At 43.3% G+C, this 20312-nt stretch overlaps 1 protein-coding gene across 1 annotated transcript; it reads right to left on the reverse strand.

The window, feature by feature from the left end:
- Positions 1-6431: 6431 nt before the first annotated feature.
- Positions 6432-18880, reverse strand: moxd1 (monooxygenase, DBH-like 1). Its single transcript, XM_021600317.3, has 12 exons — positions 18146-18880; positions 16606-16752; positions 16233-16400; positions 15951-16034; positions 13715-13894; positions 13468-13570; positions 13115-13281; positions 12682-12873; positions 12209-12268; positions 10720-10862; positions 8215-8383; positions 6432-7937 (listed from the first exon to the last, which is right to left on the reverse strand). The coding sequence occupies exons 1-12, from the start codon at positions 18416-18418 to the stop codon at positions 7782-7784; spliced, it is 1842 nt and encodes a 613-aa protein (XP_021455992.1). The 5' UTR covers positions 18419-18880; the 3' UTR covers positions 6432-7781.
- Positions 18881-20312: the final 1432 nt, after the last annotated feature.

Below are 20312 nucleotides of genomic sequence, written 5' to 3' on the forward strand. Positions count from 1 at the left end.
TAGATGATTCTGAGAAAACTAGTAGGCTTGCTTCATGGTGCAGTCAGGAATGGTCTCGAATCTGCTTAATGTACGAGCAATGGACCCACAGTCCTGTGGGTTGCAAGCTTCATAAAGGGGCCCAACGTAATCTTAAATCTTTTTGTCACAATAAAATGTTTTATCACTCCTGTATTTCAGGGTCTCTCTCTCTGGTTGCAGTGGAAATGATTTGTGAGACCACCCTTGTGTGGTTGCTCAATAGTGGTTCCTGTACAACCGCGGTACAGGGTCAAGGGTTTCAACTACACAAAGATCAATGTTTTCCCTTCCTTAGTGTACTGTGTAATTACAAAAGCAAACACAGTCTGTCGTCATGGTAACGGACTCAGGCCATGTAGATAACTCGTAATAGTCTGCTTCATTTTCTTTGGCAACGTTAGCGGAGAACGTACTGGGGAAGAGTGCTGAACTACAGCCGTCTGTTTATGAGACCTTCGCCTCACCGTGTTTTCACCATCCTGTATACCACTGGCATCCTGTGGCATTTGTGTGGTCTCAGCCACATCATAACCACATCCAACCTTTATAGGAGGAAGTAGGAACACGGGACTCTACTCAAGAGTGCACCTTGTCCGGCAAATATGAATTTCAAATACACATCTAACCCCAACTCAACTAAAGCAGTTCACTTCCAATGTCGCTAATGGAAGGGGGAAAACACAGCTGTCAGCCATGTACATAGCTCTCACACAGGCTTGTCCTGGGAAGTGGGTAGAGATGAAAGGTCAATGGAAGGGCTGTTGTTTTAGATCGTGACAGGACACAATGTAGGCATGCTGTGCGCCACTGACATTGGCGGATCAAATGTTTCTGATTTTTCACAGACTACAGTGGAATGCAGTCGACCTTGCTGTTCACTTTTGATCATGGTGGACATGGAAAGTGCTCTGGACAGTGAGTGGCTGGCTGCCTGGCTGTTGTTTGTGTCCTGTGATGACAGGAGGCCCAGATAGTACTCACTGAGTACTTAACTCTTGCCTCTCTGTTGTTAACGTGTCTCAAAATACCCCTGGTCCTGTGCAAACATTTGTCTGTGTATTTTAGACAAAAATAAATCAATAAATGCATCCCTGTCACGCATTAGAAGGCAATATGGGGTATGTTGTTTTCTGTCCTAATGCTCTGCAGTGTTTCATTACCGCCAATTGCACCATGATGGCTGTCAGGCCAGGCGTGCTATTGACGTGAAACAAATATATTAGCCCGAAACCGCACCCGCCAAATGAAATGTTCGGTCCAATTTGAGAGCAGACCAACAACTTCAAAGACTGCCTGGGAGAGTGACTTCAGTTGAAAAACACCAGGGGCATATTTAACTCTTGGCCGACAGCCACAAATTGCTGGAAGTCCTTGCAAAACATCAATATTTACCGGTATACTGAAGCCTTCCTATAAAAGTGGTTTTATGTTAAAACGTGCCAGTTGCAGAGAGATGGGGAGAGGGATCTCGTCTTTATTTATTACGTTTTTTCAAATATGCCTTCTCAGAGCAGCCACCGCAGTGCACACTTTCATAGCAAATACAAAATTCCTTGGTACCATAGATCTAGTACAGAATGAACAACAGACCAGCTCCAAAGTAAAGTTGACATTCCTTCGGGGGTTCGATGAATCTGCTGGAATGTGTTCTTGAGAGGCTCTATTTTCATGGGGCCACGGGTATTACCAGTGGGGGCCACTTTATTGGGCAGAGCAGGAATGTACGATGCCAACACAGTTGTAGCTGCTGGTCTGCAGCTATTTCCTCCCGCCCGCGAAAAGGTAAACAAAGAGATATATTTCCCGTGGGCTTAAGCAAGGCCTAAAAATACTGTCAGCACAACATCAGGACATCTGGCTTATTGGAATATACGACAAATCCCCTGGTTATTTCCCTATGCTCATCCATTGAAAGTGAGATATATGATTGAAGTGAATATAACTCAGTTTAGTCATGGAGTATTTTTGTTACTCACGTGTGGTACTCACCCAGAACCCTCTATTTACAAGGGGAGAATCTCAATTGAATCCTCCTTGCGTCCTCTTTTTTGCCTCCTTCTCAAACCCCGTTGGAGGAGAAGGTTAGAGGGGAGGGACCACTGGCTTTCTCATCCAATGGGTTTTGTGAAGGAGAAAGGAGAGGACACGAAGGAGTATGCCATTGAGATACTCCCAAGGATACCCTTCTCCAGGCCCTGGGCCGGGATCCTTAGCTCTACCCAGCTAAGAGACTGGTGGTTGGTTAAACCAGATCCCTCTTTCTTCCCATTGGCCAGTTATTTGTGTGGCTTGTATCTGATCAACTAACCCAACTATAAAACCCTCTGGCTGTAGGAAAGTCCATGCCCATTGTGTGTTACTTCTGGTAACATCTCTTGTCTTTGAGTTAAGGGCAGCTGTGTATCAAAAATAGGTTAGCTAAGTATACTTTATAGAGAAGTGAGTGGAAAAGCTGAGCCTCAGCCTGTGTGCTTGTTTCATGATATACCACCTGCATAAACATACATGTATGGGGATCTCCTTTGGGGAAATCTTGTTAAAATAGTCCTATCAAGTAAAATCTAAATCAACATTTATGATTTTTACACAGCTTTGTAGTCAGACTTTTATTTGGAGCTTATTTGTTGCAGATGTGGAGTGTGGCTCTGAAAGCTATTAGCTAGTGGCTGAGAGTACGCACTCTTACAGGGCCGGTATCAGCTGATGGTGTCTGATGTTGGAACTTGGAACCAGCCAACTGAAGCCGGTTTGGGTTCTGTTTTTTTCTCTATAAAATGTAGGTCAATGCGTTCTCAGAACCTCCTATCCAATTTATAAAGCAGGGTGGCATGCTTCCAGTAATGAGGAAACCATGGTTCCCAAACTAGACTCTAGTCTCTGGACAAAAAACATAGCAATGTACAGAGACAACAAAGACCATGGGGGCGGAGGAGAGAGAAGTCAAGTTTCAAAGACCATGGGGCGGAGGAGAGAGAAGTCAAGTTTCAAAGACCATGGGGCGGAGGAGAGAGAAGTCAAGTTTCAAAGACCATGGGGCGGAGGAGAGAGAAGTCAAGTTTCAAAGACCATGGGGCGGAGGAGAGAGAAGTCAAGTTTCAAAGACCATGGGGCGGAGGAGAGAGAAGTCAAGTTTCAAAGACCATGGGGCGGAGGAGAGAGAAGTCAAGTTTCAAAGGCCATGGGGCGGAGGAGAGAGAAGTCAAGTTTCAAAGACCATGGGGCGGAGGAGAGAGAAGTCAAGTTTCAAAGACCATGGGGCGGAGGAGAGAGAAGTCAAGTTTCAAAGACCATGGGGCGGAGGAGAGAGAAGTCAAGTTTCAAAGACCATGGGGCGGAGGAGAGAGAAGTCAAGTTTCAAAGGCCATGGGGCGGAGGAGAGAGAAGTCAAGTTTCAAAGACCATGGGGCGGAGGAGAGAGAAGTCAAGTTTCAAAGACCATGGGGCGGAGGAGAGAGAAGTCAAGTTTCAAAGACCATGGGGCGGAGGAGAGAGAAGTCAAGTTTCAAAGACCATGGGGCGGAGGAGAGAGAAGTCAAGTTTCAAAGACCATGGGGCGGAGGAGAGAGAAGTCAAGTTTCAAAGACCATGGGGCGGAGGAGAGAGAAGTCAAGTTTCAAAGACCATGGGGCGGAGGAGAGAGAAGTCAAGTTTCAAAGGCCATGGGGCGGAGGAGAGAGAAGTCAAGTTTCAAAGACCATGGGGCGGAGGAGAGAGAAGTCAAGTTTCAAAGACCATGGGGCGGAGGAGAGAGAAGTCAAGTTTCAAAGACCATGGGGCGGAGGAGAGAGAAGTCAAGTTTCAAAGACCATGGGGCGGAGGAGAGAGAAGTCAAGTTTCAAAGACCATGGGGCAGAGGAGAGAGAAGTCAAGTTTCAAAGACCATGGGGCGGAGGAGAGAGAAGTCAAGTTTCAAAGACCATGGGGCGGAGGAGAGAGAAGTCAAGTTTCAAAGACCATGGGGCGGAGGAGAGAGAAGTGAAGTTTCAAAGGCCAGGGGAGGAGGAGAGAGAAGTCAAGTTTCAAAGACCATGGGGCGGAGGAGAGAGAAGTCAAGTTTCAAAGGCCATGGGGCGGAGGAGAGAGAAGTCAAGTTTCAAAGACCATGGGGCGGAGGAGAGAGAAGTCAAGTTTCAAAGACCATGGGGCGGAGGAGAGAGAAGTCAAGTTTCAAAGACCATGGGGCGGAGGAGAGAGAAGTCAAGTTTCAAAGACCATGGGGCGGAGGAGAGAGAAGTCAAGTTTCAAAGACCATGGGGCGGAGGAGAGAGAAGTCAAGTTTCAAAGACCATGGGGCGGAGGAGAGAGAAGTCAAGTTTCAAAGACCATGGGGCGGAGGAGAGAGAAGTCAAGTTTCAAAGACCATGGGGCGGAGGAGAGAGAAGTCAAGTTTCAAAGACCATGGGGCGGAGGAGAGAGAAGTCAAGTTTCAAAGGCCATGGGGCGGAGGAGAGAGAAGTCAAGTTTCAAAGACCATGGGGCGGAGGAGAGAGAAGTCAAGTTTCAAAGACCATGGGGCGGAGGAGAGAGAAGTCAAGTTTCAAAGGCCAGGGGAGGAGGACTCAGATCGGATTTTTAGAAACCCCACTTCGAGGGCTTCAATGTTATCTGCACTATAAATACATCCAACACGGTCTTGGGAGTCTACTTTGGTCAGAAGTGAAATATTATTATGTGCAATTATGACAGTTTTATTTACTGTTCATTTGAATTAGATAAACAACACCAGAAGCCTAATGTGGTATGTTTTGTCAGATGGACATCCAAACAAACGATAAATACTCTTTAGTATGGCCTACACTGTGTGCTTTTGATTAAGTCTGTAGTAAATATCTATATCGTGTTGCCATTCTCCTGGCCTCATACTGCATGAGTGAGGAATGAGTTTTATGTCCTTTTCAATTCCCCTGCTGCCTCTGCCTCAATCCTGTGCTGAGCAGCATCAAAGCAGGACTTTACGTAATAGGCCTCAGAAAGGCATTGACATTAGTTTCCATCCATATCCCACAGCCAGGAGAAAACGGCACCTTCTGCAGTAGGAGACTTGTGCAGTCTTCTTGTCTTATAAAAGCAGGTCTCTGCCGCTTGAGGGCCAGCGAATGCCGTTCGGCGGGGAGTGCCAGTTGTTGACCGTGAGTCCGCTGCTGTTAAAGGTCCAAGGACAGGAGAAGAGAGGAGGAGAAAGGATAGAGGTAGGATGGGAAAAGGTCCTTCCCCATTGGTTTGGCCAGATGGGTGTGTTTACACACTACCCACAGCAGTCTGTGAGGCCTTGGGAAATGACAGTGGTCTGAGTCTCTCTCACTACCTTCCTCTGGGCTCAATAATCATCTCTCTGTTACAGTAAGAGGAACCAACGGTCTCCCAAACATGAGTGACGACCTCGCAGGTTCAGATGACTCAGCGGAGGGTTCCTGCCCCTCCAGACTGACCACGAATTTGAAACAAACGTTTCCATGCAGCTCCCAGACAGAGGGATTGTGTCTGTCTGTGTCTGAGACCGGGCTGAGACATACTGTACAGGATTGATATGTTATGAGGGATCAGTGTGTTCATATCCAAAGGTTAGTCAGCAAGTCAAACCCAGTGCAGGATAGAGCTCCTAATAAATAAATAAAAATTGGCAGGCATCCTGGCCCAAGACCTTGTATTACACCGTCTGACGTAAAGGAGATGTCATACTTTTGATATTGGATTTAAATGATGCATACATTACAAGGCTTACTAGGGAAAGTCAGTGTCTGCAATATCACACTGAGATACTTGTCATAGGGATGTCCTCATACGCTTACACTATTTCTGTGTTGGTTTGAGAACGAGATGCAGCAATTTGCTAGTGAATACTGACCTCTGCTGGATGCGTTTGGAATTGATATATTTTTGGAAAATATGGACCCAAAAAACATGTCGCCACCCAAAAAGGACCAGCCTTGATGTCAAATGAATGAAAATAATCCGCTATGGGTAATTATATCTGTGTAACATTGGCATAGTGACATTCAGTTTAGTAGTAACAGTAGTAGTCATAGTAGTAGTAGTAGCAGTGGTAGTAGTAGTAGTCGTAATTGTAGTAGTAGCAAGTGGCCTAAGTGGCCTAAGGAGTAAATTCAATTTGATCCAACAACATAATTGGACGGATTACACCAATTTACTCTGATGCACCACAGCCACATACTTTATTCTAAACATGCCCATCTTTAGAGAGCCTCTCTCATGTCTGATGGCATTTGACAAGGGCACTTACGGCCAGGAAAACCAAATCACTTTGCAAAACTCTTACATGGCTTCTCACTTTGCAACAGGATGCCGCTGAAAAGGCTCCTCATACTGTTGTTTGTTTTAACATTTCTGCAATATTCTCAATTGTGGATGTACCATTGTTAAACATGCCAATGATTGCTTAAACATACAGATTTTGATGAAGATTTTTTATTATACTAATTGGATTTACACAGGGTGAAAAAATATATTTTTTAAAGGTCACCTCAGTGCATACAGACCAATATGACTATCAGGGAATCCTCAATTAACTTGGATTTCTGGTTTTGGCATAAATAAATAAAATCCCTTTTTAAATTTGGGTGGTCTTGGTTTGCCAGTTTTGAGAGAGAGTGGATGGACACTATCTCATACTTTCAGTATTCTATGGTATCACCTCATGCACCACAGAAACAGAGAGGAAAGTCGGCACAGACTCATAGAACAACATAGACAGAAGAACTGTCAGACAGAGAGGTAGCCGAACGGGGGAAAAAGGTCATGTTTTTACCCATGACTCTCTCAAACAATTCATATCAATCCCACACTGTAATTGGTGGCAAATTCATCCCCATTCGGAAAACCTCCTTTTCATAGCTATTCACGCCTAACTAGAGGCACAAAGAGAAACAAAACAATCAATAACTTAGTAAAAGATAATGATGGTAATACCTTTTCATAAATGGCCCATGTAATCTAATAATTCACATACCTTCTTCACCGTCACTATCCCATTGATGTATCTTGCTGTATCCATTAGACGAACAAAATCCATCCACTCATCCATTCAATCAACCATTCATCCAATGTCATCCGCATGGTCTGGAAATAACACAGTATTCCATATTCCATGACTCTTCTCTCCAACTACTCCTAACAGAAAAGCAAGAATGAGACCTTCCTTTTTGCCCTGTTTGCGACTGTATGGGACATTGGCACATTGGAGTTACTCAGCCAGAGTAATCGCTGTAAGTCGGACTAGCGATGCTGGCAGCACTGCGGCCTTAGGGAGAGATGTTCCTAGCGGTACCAGGGTGACCAAGGCTGTAACAGTGGCCTTACAGTACTGAAACTACCCTGAGCCAACTATATGTTTCTATGTAGCCTTGTCAATTATTTGAATCAGGTCTGGAGAAATTCACTGGTATTTGGGACTATATTGCAGGCCTAAATTCTGGGCAATTTATCCATAAATCATAGGCTTTATGAAGAATGTGTCATGGGCAATACTAGCAAAAAGGGTCTTACACTCAACGTAAATATCTACCTACCTAAACTTGACCTTCTTGGCCATAGGTAATACTACTACTTCCAAAATACAACTCTAAATAAACATGTATTAACTCTTGGACATAAAACATTTTAAAAGTACGTTTTATATATATTTAGACAATAAACCCCCCCAGAAAATCCACCATGTCAACATCAGCACATCTGATGGAAGAGTCCTTCTAATACACAGGGAGTGGTGTGAGTCACACAGTTGCATGGCTATAGGCTACAGGCTAAAGGCTTAAACAGGCCTGGACTACGGAGTATGTGAGGCACAATGTAAAGAGGAGAACCACTCCGCTGTGTGGCTCTGAGGCAGAACGGCACACCACGGAGGGAGGCTTGACTTCAGACTTCACCTCTGGTGGTGACACTAACGTCCCTTGAATCTGGAGGGGAAAAGAACGAGAGGTAAATGGGAATAACTATGAGATATAGTGAGGAAGATGACTATCCAAAGCACATTCTAAGCATATATTATACAGTCAAATTAAACAAACAACTTTCAACAAGATGAATAGAAATCAACATCCCGGAAGAGTGAAAGGGCACAGTTTCATTGGTGGATGACATATATGTATTTCCGTCAGAGACTAATTGATAGCACCAGATTAGCCCCAGCCCCAGCTGCCTGATCCTCAGCGCCAGCTCTGACGGAACACTCACCGACCACTCGTCCTGCCCCCACTTGGAGCAGCGCACGTTCATGGGCAGCTGTAGAACCATCTCGTTGAAGGACTTCCCTCTTTTCTTTGACCACCTGTACTTGTCCATGGCCTCTATGAAGGACAGGTTGCTATACTTCTTTGGGCTCTTGATCATGAAAGGCCAGGTCCTTTGACAGAAGAGGAATGTAAATTAAGTGACAGTTGGTAGAATGTTTCCCGTACGCCTGCTGATGCGCAATATATCCGTCGCTGCGTATGTGTACATGTACACTATTCAACATTTTGACAACTTATGGTCAGAAGGGAAAAAGGGCAGAGCTGCTAAACCAGATCATTCCCAAAGCATTTCCATGAGGTAGACGTTAGGGGGAAGTGGGACATTTAGTAGTTTCCTGCTAAGGCCTGTTTGTGTTTACCGAAGGTTAGTGTTCGTCTTTACGACAAGGTTGCTTGGAGAGCACATAGCCATTCTCGGATGGAAGAAAGAGCTGTGTAACCTCATCTATTTTTAGAGCAGCCGACCTGATCTATTCGAAACCTCCTCGTTCTTGTGAATGAGAACAGAAGGAGTTGCGTCCCGCTGTAAACGCACTCCAGCAGCTCGACCCATGAAATAGGCTCTCATTTCCAGGCCTCTCATTATTCTCAGGGCCAAGGTCTTACCTTATGCAACCTACTAAACAGGAGCATATGAACAGTAGAGATCATGGACACATTACAGTACGTAGCATCAGATTAAGGAACACGTTGAACTGTGTTTACTGTACGGACATACAATGAACTGACTTCTATGTGACGTAATCATTATAGGAAGTAAAATGACGTTATATTTTAGGATTTCCTTTCATGCGCTTACAGCAAACAAATTGAAACGTTACGGCAAAATGATTGTTTTCACAGCAACTAGTGTGTATGGTTTCATTTCATTTGATGAAAAACATGTTATTTTGAACAAAAATGAATGGAATTCAAGAGCAAAAACATAGTGAGGAAAACAATAAACTATTGCTTTGTATATCTCGCCGTCAAATTCCAGCATGCTAACTAGTAAAACATAACAGAACCTGCTAAAACAGGACAATGAGTATCACTGTTCTCAGCTGCAGATCAGCTCCACATGTTGACCCCACTGGGCTAGTGTGAGTCCATATTCCACTGTCCTTCCTTCCCTTCTAATGGCCTGCAATCTCCTTGTCCCATAAATATTTTCCAGTCCTTCCCCTATTCTCTCTCTCAGGCCTGAGCAAACATACAGTGGGGCAAAAAAGTATTTAGTCAGCCACCAATTGTGCAAGTTCTCCCACTTAAAAAGATGAGAGAGGCCTGTAATTTTCATCATAGGTACACTTCAACTATGACAGATAAAATGAGAAAAAAAATCCAGAAAATCACATTGTAAAATGTTTTGGGTTGTGTATCGGAGGACGCATGACTTTCAACCTTCGTCTCTCCCGCATATAATATGGGTAATAAAAGTGTTCTGCTCATCAATCTACACACAATACCCCCATAATGACAAAACAGAAACAGATTTTTTGAAATTTTGCAAAAGTATTATTATAAAAAATAAAATAAAATATTTACACAAGTATTCAGACCCTTTACTCAGTACTTTGTTGAAGCACCTTTGGCAGTGATTACAGCCTCGAGTCTTCTTGGGTATGACGCTACAAGCTTGGCACACCTGTATTTGGGGAGTTTTTCCCATTCTTCTCTGCAGATCCTCTCAAGCGCTGTCAGGTTGGATGGGGAGCATCGCTGCACAGCTATTTTCAGGTCTCTCCAAAGATGTTGGATCGGGTTCAAGTTCGGGCTCTGGCTGGGTCACTCAAGCACACTCAGATTCTTGTACCAAAGCCACTCTTGCGTTGTCTTGGCTGTGTGCCTAGGGCCGTTGTCCTTTTGGAAGGTGAACCTTCGCCCCAATCTGAGGTCCGGAGTGCAGAAATGGTTGTCCTTTTTGGAAGATTCTCCCATGTCCACAGAGGAACTTCCGGGTTGGATGCGCGCTGTGTTAAGAAGCAGTGCGGCTGGTTGGGTTGTGTATCGGAGGACGCATGACTTTCAACCTTCGTCTCTCCCGCATGACTTTCAACCTTCATCTCTCATCAAGGATGATCAATGGAAACAGCATGTTTCCAACTGAGCTGTATTTCGAGGTATTTTTATTTTTTAATAAATTTGCAAACATTTCTAAAAATATATTTTCACTTTGCCATTATGGGGTATTTTGTGTAGATTTTAGAATAAGGCTTTAACGTAACAACATTTGGAAAAAAATCAAGGGGTCTGAATACTTTCCGAATGCACTGTATGTACTCGCTGTATAACATGCAGTAACTAATTCGAAACATAACTTCTCCCTGAGAACACATGACCTTTGAAAGGTGCTCCAGGAAGAGAAACTCTTCACCTCAAAAGTATCTTCCCCAATTGTTGTTGCAAGTTCCAACTTGAACTGCTGCATAGGTATTGCAGTTACAGTATACAGCTGCATACTTACGTGACAGGGGCCTGGATCTCTTTGACTCCAATGAACTTGAGCTGCCCGGTGATCTCAGGGAGGCTCTCACACCTGGCCAGGTTCACTCTGGGATAGTAGAGCAGGTATGACAGACACATCTCATCCCTGGTGGTCAAACCACCCTGAAGGAACAACCAGAGGAAAATAATCAAGAAATCAAGCCTGGGAGACAATCAGTATGCTCAATATTAAACGCCAATACCACAGCTAAATTAAGGTTACCACTTACCATGTTTTACAACTATCGCATTACACATTTATTTCATTCTATTTAGCTCCACAGAAACATTTGTCAACAAATACATCGATATCTGCGTAACAATCATCAACTCTAACAGCCACTAAGAAATCACGAAAATCTGTTTCGGAAACAAATTTGAATGTGAGTGATAGTTTACCCATTTGTGCCACAAATGCTAAAATGTTAGCATTTTGGAAACAGTGCCAGGGAAACTCAACCAAATCATGGATTAGTGTCATACCAGGTACACAGACTGCTTACAGGGTAAGGAAACCAATGTAACATTTTGTAGCTTGGGTGAATTATCCCTTTAAGGACTACTTCAGGGAGTATGATTTCTGTTAAGGAGCAGACACAAAAGCATTGCTTTGTGGCGCCATGCGCTGGACAAAGTTGCAAATGGCAAGCAATGTGTTATTCGGGGGAAGATAATTGGCATGAATTCACAAAACCATAATAATGGATTTAAATTCAGTCTCATGTCGTTCCAGAATAACAATGAGTTATCATGTTTCCTCCTGAACAGTAGAGAGTAACTTCAGAAGAAAACGACCCCTGTTTTACGACTAGTCATCAGAAACGTGTTAGTTTGATGTCTCTGTAAGAAACAGTGCCAGTAGCTGCAAACAGCGATATAACCAAGATTTGTCTGTGGTCCTGGGGCTGTATTTGCAGACAGATTGTTCAGCCAAGAACAGACAGTCTTTAACACATACATCTGAAAGTATCAACCAAGAGGTTCATGCAGGGGAAACACAACTCATTCCTATAACAAAATTCCATTCCATTGCATTCAAGTAGCCTCCACTCTTTTCACTGATATATTATCCTTCTTAATTTTGAGAAATAGGAACGATAGTGGTCTTCAATGTAATTATTCTTCACGATAAGAATGTTTCAAAACAATGTGCTTCGTGTCTGTCTCATGGCGACGCTGAAGTCAAAGGAATAATCCCGTAGCTCTATCCTAAAGGGTTCTGTAATAAAATTGGCGTGAACATGATCACTATTGTACCATCCGGCAACCAACCAAATCACCAAATCCTGGAGACACAGAAAGACGAGAAACACGAGCTCAAATAGACTCAAATAGGCTCAGCCGGAGGACCAATAGGACACACTGAAAAATGTTGTGATCTCTGTAAACTCAGAAGAACAGATAATTAAAGAAAAAAAAAGAAGTGCGTTTTCATTTATCCATGTGGATTGTGAGTACTACATTCTTACCCAGGTCATGTTTTGTCTGCCTTTCGTGGTGTACTTGCATTCTGTGATCAAATGGTCACCCTGAAAAGAAAACAGATTGAAACCAAGGCTCTTCTCTGGTTGTGAATTTAGAACCCCACATCAAACAGAATGGCGTTGTCATAAAGTACAACATCAATGTAACACTAAAGCAACAGTGCACAAGGTGTGACTCACTGTGGTTTTAGCACGGCTGTACTGCGGTCAAAGGCAACAGCCGTTTGTATGAAATCTTTTTCACATAAGAGAGCAAAACGCCCCAAAATGAAGCACTTCTGTCCTGTATCTACAGTATGTCGGTGGATCAAAGTAATGCAATCATCAATCTTTACTGTTCATCAAAGGGTGAGGTAAACCTGCTTAGACCTGCATGGGAAGCTCAAGCAGTAGATGTATATTCTCATGTTTCCTTCACTACTTAACATGTCAGGTTAACAGTATAGCAGTGTACCAACAGGTAACAGCAGCCTCTCTTCCTTCAGCAGCTGGAACTCCTGGAAGTTGAAGTCAAACTCCTCGTCATGTGACAGGGGCTGCAGCTCCTCCTGCTCCCGGAAGTGTCTGGTTCTGATGGCGCGGCCAGCTAGGTGGGCATGCATCAGAACAGCAAACACCCTCACTCCGTTGGGCATCTCCTGGCCTAGGGACTGATGGAGGAGCAAAGAGATTCTCTCATAGATGCAGAAAGTGTTTTTTTTAGTTTAATTGCACTTTTGGATGATCACTGTTTTGGGAACGTAGCAAGAATAAAACAGAGGCTTGCCACTGTAGGTGATGTAGCATAACAGTAATTTAACAGTGGATGTTGGACGCCTGTTGTTCCCTAGTGAAATGGGACTTTTGGCATCGCACCAGATTGAAAAACAACGCCAGAGCTGGCTGTCTTACCTCCTGCAGACACTCGCGGGTACAGTGTCCTTCTGAGACGTACTCCTGCATGCCTGGAGGCAGCATGTGGTACAGACTGACCCACACACCTGTCTCTATCACACCTGCATCATACTGGCGCAGCTCCGGGGTGTAGAAGAGACGCAGGCCAGAGCTGTCCACCACTCCTGAGAAGGAAACAGTAACATTACCGTTCACAGGGTAACTGACCGTTGCGCTGTAAAGTGCTGTAGATGTCACTTTGGCGCACACAAATGTGTATGCTGTGAACGGGTGAAAAGGAAGAACACAATGGCCATGGCAAACGAGCCACGTTCGCTGTAACATGACGCGTCTTTGTGGGTGTACTGTACCTTGTTGAAGGGCTGGGTTGTCATAGTGGACCTCCATCAGGACATAGACAGGGTCTATTGCTGTGCCAATGGACAGACCAACGTGGGGCGGATAGGTGAACCCCTGTGAGGGTAGATTGAGAGGCACACTGAACATGTCGATAAGGACGCTTACGCGGCCACACCGATACACGCACACACATGTAGCTAATGAAATGTATTACGACGCTGAATTGAAAACCACCACGAGTAGAAAACAATTGCCCACCTCACCACCGATGGCCCAGGCGAAGACTATCGTCTCACAGGTGAGAAATGAGTCAGGCATATTTGGATGGTAACATTCATGGCTGGCACCGAGCTCACTCTCATTCAAGTTGCTATCACATTGATACAACAAAATGTGATGAACCAGGTTTTCGTGGCCCCTTTGAATCAAAGGCTCAATCTGTAAACAAAAGAGGGGAAGTTGTACATTTGAATGCATTCTTAACCACAGTTGGCTTCTTTTGAATTGCCTACACTTGCCTTAAAAGACCTCAACTCTATTGCTCTTAACCGTAGGATACAAATGAGATGGGATAAACAGGATTCGGTTGGCCCTGCTCACCATAGGATGGAAGTAGTGAAAAATAATATTTTTTCCTCGATAGGGGCCTCTAGTTTGGCCTGCGATTCTGAGCAAAGCAGCTTGCTGCCTGCTGGGCAAACTGTGACATCATACTGTGAGGCCTCCTTTCAAATCAGCACGACATAAGACCAAAGCTTGGCCTATGACCACCATATAAATATTTAGACATTCTTCCTTTTACTTTTTCTCAATTGTTATTATTTAGGGTGGAAGCAGCTGTCGTAGTCGAAGTTAGAGGTTGAGATTGTGACAGGAGGGGGGGGGGGGGGGGGGGGGAGTATCCCTTTTGAGACACTTTATAGGCAGCTGTCTCTGAATAGAGGACTTTGTTGAACAGAATACGTCTGTCAAACTAAAATACGCATGTCATGTAGACACAGTTTTCAGGAAGTCTTGAAAGTCAGAGTCAGCTAAACAGGAAGTGAGGTTGCGGTGCCCAGGATAATAGCGGGTGGGGTGAGGTGGTGAAAGGTCAAATAAATCCCCCAGAGGGATGAAACAGGTGGAGCAGAGGGTAGAGAGAGAAACCACGACTGAGAAAATACCATGGGAATGTTTTAAAAAATGTTTTTATGTCAGGATAGGCGTGCACAGGGAAAATGAGACTGGCTCTTTTAAACTTCTGTATAAATGCTTTAAAACGCAAAAAAAGAACAACAGTAATTTTTCTTTATGGACCACAGATGAATTGGATGAGACAGTCCTATTCAGATCACGCATAAAAACAGATGTCTTACATACGGCCTTTCGCTCGCTGACTCACACATCATGCACACGCACACGAAAACATCTGGGATGGAAAAATATGTTTAATGACAACAGCCTGACTCCCATTTGGATAACCAAATGATTTCCGTTTCACTCTAATTGTGTGCTAGCAACTCTTTTAGTATCTTACATCATTCCGTTATGCAAAAGATCCCTCTAAAATAAGAGTTCACAACAATATACAGGCTATCTTAAAACAACAGCGCGTGTGTTGTGCATAGTGGAATCAGACACCCCCAGCTGTTAATAAGGCTAGGATTTTCCACATCTTTTTTTTCTCCACTGAAACATATTTTTAGTCTAGAATGGTGCTGGTGTTTCTCAGTCTATGCTCTAATTGTTATCATCCGAGTGGCAGAGTGGAGAACAGACGAGAAGAACCAGCTCCATGGGGCAGTTCAGTAAGCTATGTGCTGGAGGGGAAGTAAGAGAAGAGGGAGCGAGCCATATTTATCTCTTTCTGGCTCTGGTTCACTTAATGACTGAAGACTCTTTGTTTTTGCGTAACCGTGTTTGACTTGACAGAATAGTCCTACAGTAAGTGGTATGACAAATGACAACACGACACAGTACCACTATTCCACATGACATGATATAGCTAAGGCAGTGTAGATAAACATACAAGCAGATTTGGGATTTAGATTTAAGAGCACGTTTGGTATTTATGACAAATCAATACCATACCTTTGATTCTAAATTGTACGTGCTACCTCCTTTAATCAAGTGTGTTTGGAAGGCTTTTGGTTTCATACTTGTTCAATTATGTTTGGGGTATATAATTAAAACAATGGCTCTTCTAATACACAGTAGCAATTTCAAGCTGCAAACAAGCTGCAGGTGTGGTTCGGAAGTGAGAGAGAGCTTAACACGGGGGGGGGGGGGGGGGGGATACTTCAGACGACAGCAATGAAAGAGGGACGCAGGCAGACCAAATAAGAACTCAAATGATCCAGGTGAGATGCCTTTAGAGAAGGGTAAACAAACTGACTGCGCCATGACTGAACTATAGGCTAGTCCTTCCTCAAGAGAAAGGCTGACGTCGATTTGCTATTGTTTTTCTGCTGTGCTGTTAATATAGCTCAATGTTTTCCAAGCGTGTACTTACTCTAATTATGTGATGCTTCTGCTGTACCTCCTGGATCTGAAATATCTGACACCAGTAGGTAGTGTCCTTGTATGGCACTGGCACCTATCTTGAGAGAAACAACAAGACAACAAGAGTGATGTTTACCCTTAATAAAATGTGTCCAGATCTCACACAGTGCAAATACGGTCTCAGAGTTGTAAAGGTCTCTCAGAAGTAACAAAAGCCAGAAGTGGTATCAGGTTTGTTTAAGAGACGGGTGGATACTGGGTAGCGTTTGTCTTCTCCAGCTGTCACACTTACGTTTATGTTTTGCAAGTTGAAAAAGTCGGTCCCAGAGGTAATATTAACTTTACTTCCTGGGTCGAGTAGCCGCATACTCTTCCTCCCCCTGTTTACGCCATGGTACATCGGTCCTGACGGTCCCACATCGTCACTGTGGTAGGCCCATATCACCCTCACTGTGCTTTCCTGGGCAGCACATATTAGACATCTATTATCTATCAATTAATTTCAATTTAAAAAATTCTGTAAGAAGTACTATGACACCGTCGGGCACAAACTGACACTTCAACTAAAACGCCCACCCACCTTACCCCATACACAAGCACACATTTCAACATCCAAACAACCCACACATTTCCCATAAGATAAAACACTTCCACCGCCCACGTACCGTGATGTCCTTGTCATTTGTGTCACAGGTCAGGAGATCCCTGCTGAAAGCCAGGACAGTGTGTGTATTGTTCTCCCTGCCATACTCCAGCCTGTAGTTCTGCTGAACATCTCTATGCACTTTTCTCTTGGCGTCTGCAAAGTAATCCTGTAGAAAGCATGCCGGATAAAACACAACTATTCTGGCTGCAATAATACTGTAATTAACCAAAAATGAAGGAGGGGATAAGAGAGCTCTTCAATGTAATTATAGATACATAGATGTAATTCACTAAACTTGGGGAAAACCAGTGTTCTTATGACACAATTGAAAGAGCACTCTAAACAACAAATGTGCATTACTGTTATTATTATTAATAATGACCTATTACTGTACAATTACTATAGCTAGGATGACGACTGTTACTACAGTTACTATACCTAATTTGTCTTGAGCCCCGTTTATACCTGCCAGTAACATCTTGGCACTAGCGTCTTTTATCCTGATCTTGTCCACATTCTGATTGTCCCCACATTTTTTAGACAGGTGTAGTCGATTAAAAGGCGCATTGTGATCGGATTGTGATCAGATCTTCCTGGCATGCATTAGTCAGGCATTGAACACCTCCGGAGGTAGTCAGGCATTGTGTCTGGATATCTTACAAGTGTAGACGGATCAGCACAGTTACAACTCTAAAATCATAGACAGGTGGCACCATTGACTATGTGTCTTAAAATAAATAAATCAATATTATTGTGAAAGAATGGCTTTGTAATAATTAGCATACAGGGAGGAACCAGGAAATCTAGTCACAGTGGGGACACCATGGACAAATAGGAGACACATTGTAATACCATGTGTAGACAGATTTCTGAAAATGTGGGTACAATCAGAATCTGGACAAGATCTCAGGACACAGGACCCATGTTTGCACCAGGTATAAAATGGGGCTGTTGTTGGCAAGTGTCTGGCTGTCACTGCCAAGCCTAGCTTGCAAATACATATGACAATTTTCCACTAAGGCGGGCAAACAACAACAACATTGGCACAAAACTACAGCTACCGTCTCCTTCTGGTAACACAATGAGAGAGGATATTTTGGATTGTGTGGCATCGTTGCCAGAAATGTTATCCTTGATCCCTGATCCCTGAGGCAGAGCGAGATTCCTGTGACGTGTAGCAATATCAAGACCCCTTACACTGTTGGAGTTAAGCCATGAGTGGCTGGCTGTGCATCACAACAGTTTACCATACATAGTTACACCTAACCAATAACAGATGTCACTATTGGTTCAATTTGGAGATCCTCAATGACTATGTTCTAGCTATTTTATTCGGGATTTAGATAGGACTATTTCAACACCCACAGTATAACCCAAATAGCCTTGGGAAAAGAGTTAAACATAAATGTAATATAAATCATTATTTTCCTATAGCAGCACAACTGAAGTATGTATGTCATGTAAAGAAAAATGCAATTGAAAGTAGCCCACCTCGTGATAAAAAGCCAGGCATAGGCCTAGATGCGTCACTTTCATTCTGTAAAACCAAAGGTGCATACCTGTAGATAGGGTCTTCCATCTGTGACTCCACCAATGACAATATCCGACAACGCCATTGCACCGTTGGGAGATAGACCAAATCCTACATATCCTGTCGTTTCCACTTCTATTTCGAAAGTAATTGTTCCCCGGTCAAACCTCCACTTTAGATGGTATTTCCCATGAGGGTCCAAGATGGTTGAATGTCTAAATCCGCTGCCGTGGGAAAAAGATGCGTAAAACCAAAAAGCTGTGAAGAGAACTAGGACACTACGATATTTCGCGGGTAACATTGTGAACGTTGACGTAAAAAAACAAAAACAACTACAAACAAACTAAAATGTCTCATTGAATGTCGTTGTTGAGATAAATGGACGCTTCTGTAGAGGTTTGCCAGTGGTGCGCGGCGACCTAAAGACGCTTAATCTGCGAGGAAGCAGCGCTTCTCTCATTCTCTCACTACAACTGTCGAAATGTGTGCTGGCCCCTCTGATCTTTAGAGACACGTCCCACACGGCTAGTTCTGTGGTCAGGCCTTACCTGAGTGGTTCGTTGTATACACAGGTGGTTGCGGCTTTCGGCAGTACAGCATAGGACCGTGATAGAGGCTACACATACTTTTAACGGCCTGTATCGACGGGACAGAACGTGAAGAATGGGTGCGTTTCAAGCACATACCTTCTGAAGTGTACAACAGGGTGCATGGTCAGAATGTATAGTTAGACACTGGATGGATCATCTCTGAACGTGTAAGGGCATAATAGACTATTAGCCTAAATACCAACCTGAGTTAAAAATAAAACTCAAAGCAAAAACACAAGCTAAATTAGAATAGGTCTATAGAGGAAGAAAAACAAAGAGTATTACATAAATACGAAATAATAAAAGATACAGAAGGCCTGTGTTTCTCATATCTCACCATGTCATATATTTTGTGGTAAAAAAAAGAACAAGTATTATCCTTGTCCCTTAATTTGAACTTCTCCTAAATGTATCAGTGCCATTATGCCCTTACACGTTCACAACTGTAGGCCTGGATGTATGGTGAACTACAGTAGGAAAGTAGCCATCAGTCAACAGGCTGACCGCAGTGAGACAAGCTGAAGCTGCCAAAACTTCCAGGAACTGTCCCTCCTTCAGAAACACACCTACATGCAAGATGAGGAGAGGGATTGAAATCCCCCACTGCATAAAACGGAAAATGTGTTGGAATTCCTATATGCAAATAAAAAAAATAAGTAGCCAAGTAAAAATTGTTCAACAAGAATAATGCAATTAAGCATATGAGATTGAGTACACAAATCAGGTTTTTATTCTCATTTATATAGCCCATTAATCAGGTTTAATGAGTATATTGTACAGTAAAGCTTCCTCATTCAGAAATAAATATTCAAATATACAACAACCGAACATAACCAAGAATCAAGAAGTCCAAAAACATAATTTCAACTTTTGATTGTTACCATTACCATTAAAAGCATAAGGCAGATAGAATGTTGTGCAGCCTAAAGTGTGACCAAAACACACTGAATTAATATAGTATGCGAAGGTCAGAATGGGGAAAGGGAAGCCAGGAATTATTTATTTTATTTATTTAACCTTTATTTAGCTAGGCAAGTCAGTTAAGAACAAATTCTTATTTGCAATGACTGCCTACCCAAAGGCAAAAGGCCTCCTGTGGGGACGGGGATTAAAAATAAAAATAGATAAAAAATATATAAATATAGGAAAAAACACACATCACGACAACACTACATAAAGAGAGACCCAAGACAACAACATAGAAAGGCAGCAACACATGACAACACAGCATGGTAGCAACATAACATGACAACAACATAGTAGCAACACAACATGGTAGCAGCACAAAACATGGTACAAAACATTGGGCACAGACAACAGCACAAAGGGCACGAAGGTTGAGACAACAATACATCACGCAAAGTAGCCACAACTGTCAGTAAGTGTCCATGATTGAGTCTTTGAATGAAGAGATTTAGATAAAACTGTCCAGTTTGAGTGTTTGTTGCAGATCGTTCCAGTCGCTAGCTGCAGCGAACTGAAAAGACGAGCGACCCAGAGATGTGTGCGCTTTGGGGACCTTTAACAGAATGTGACTGGCAGAACGGGTGTTGTATGGTGAGGATGAGGGCTGCAGTAGATATCTCAGATAGGGGGGAGTGAGGC

This window comes from Oncorhynchus mykiss, chromosome 4 (assembly GCF_057628025.1).
Source record: "Oncorhynchus mykiss isolate SJ-2025 chromosome 4, ASM5762802v1, whole genome shotgun sequence".
Classification (NCBI taxonomy): domain Eukaryota; kingdom Metazoa; phylum Chordata; class Actinopteri; order Salmoniformes; family Salmonidae; genus Oncorhynchus; species Oncorhynchus mykiss.

Coding starts and splice junctions, on each gene's coding strand:
- moxd1 (XM_021600317.3), bottom strand. CDS start 18,418: ATGTTACCCGCGAAATATCGTAGTGTCCTAGTTCTCTTCACAGCTTTT. Junction 16,401..16,605: donor CAAATGACAAGGACATCACG/GTACGTGGGCGG, acceptor TGTGCTGCCCAG/GAAAGCACAGTGAGGGTGAT. Junction 16,035..16,232: donor TCAACTTGCAAAACATAAAC/GTAAGTGTGACA, acceptor CTCTCAAGATAG/GTGCCAGTGCCATACAAGGA.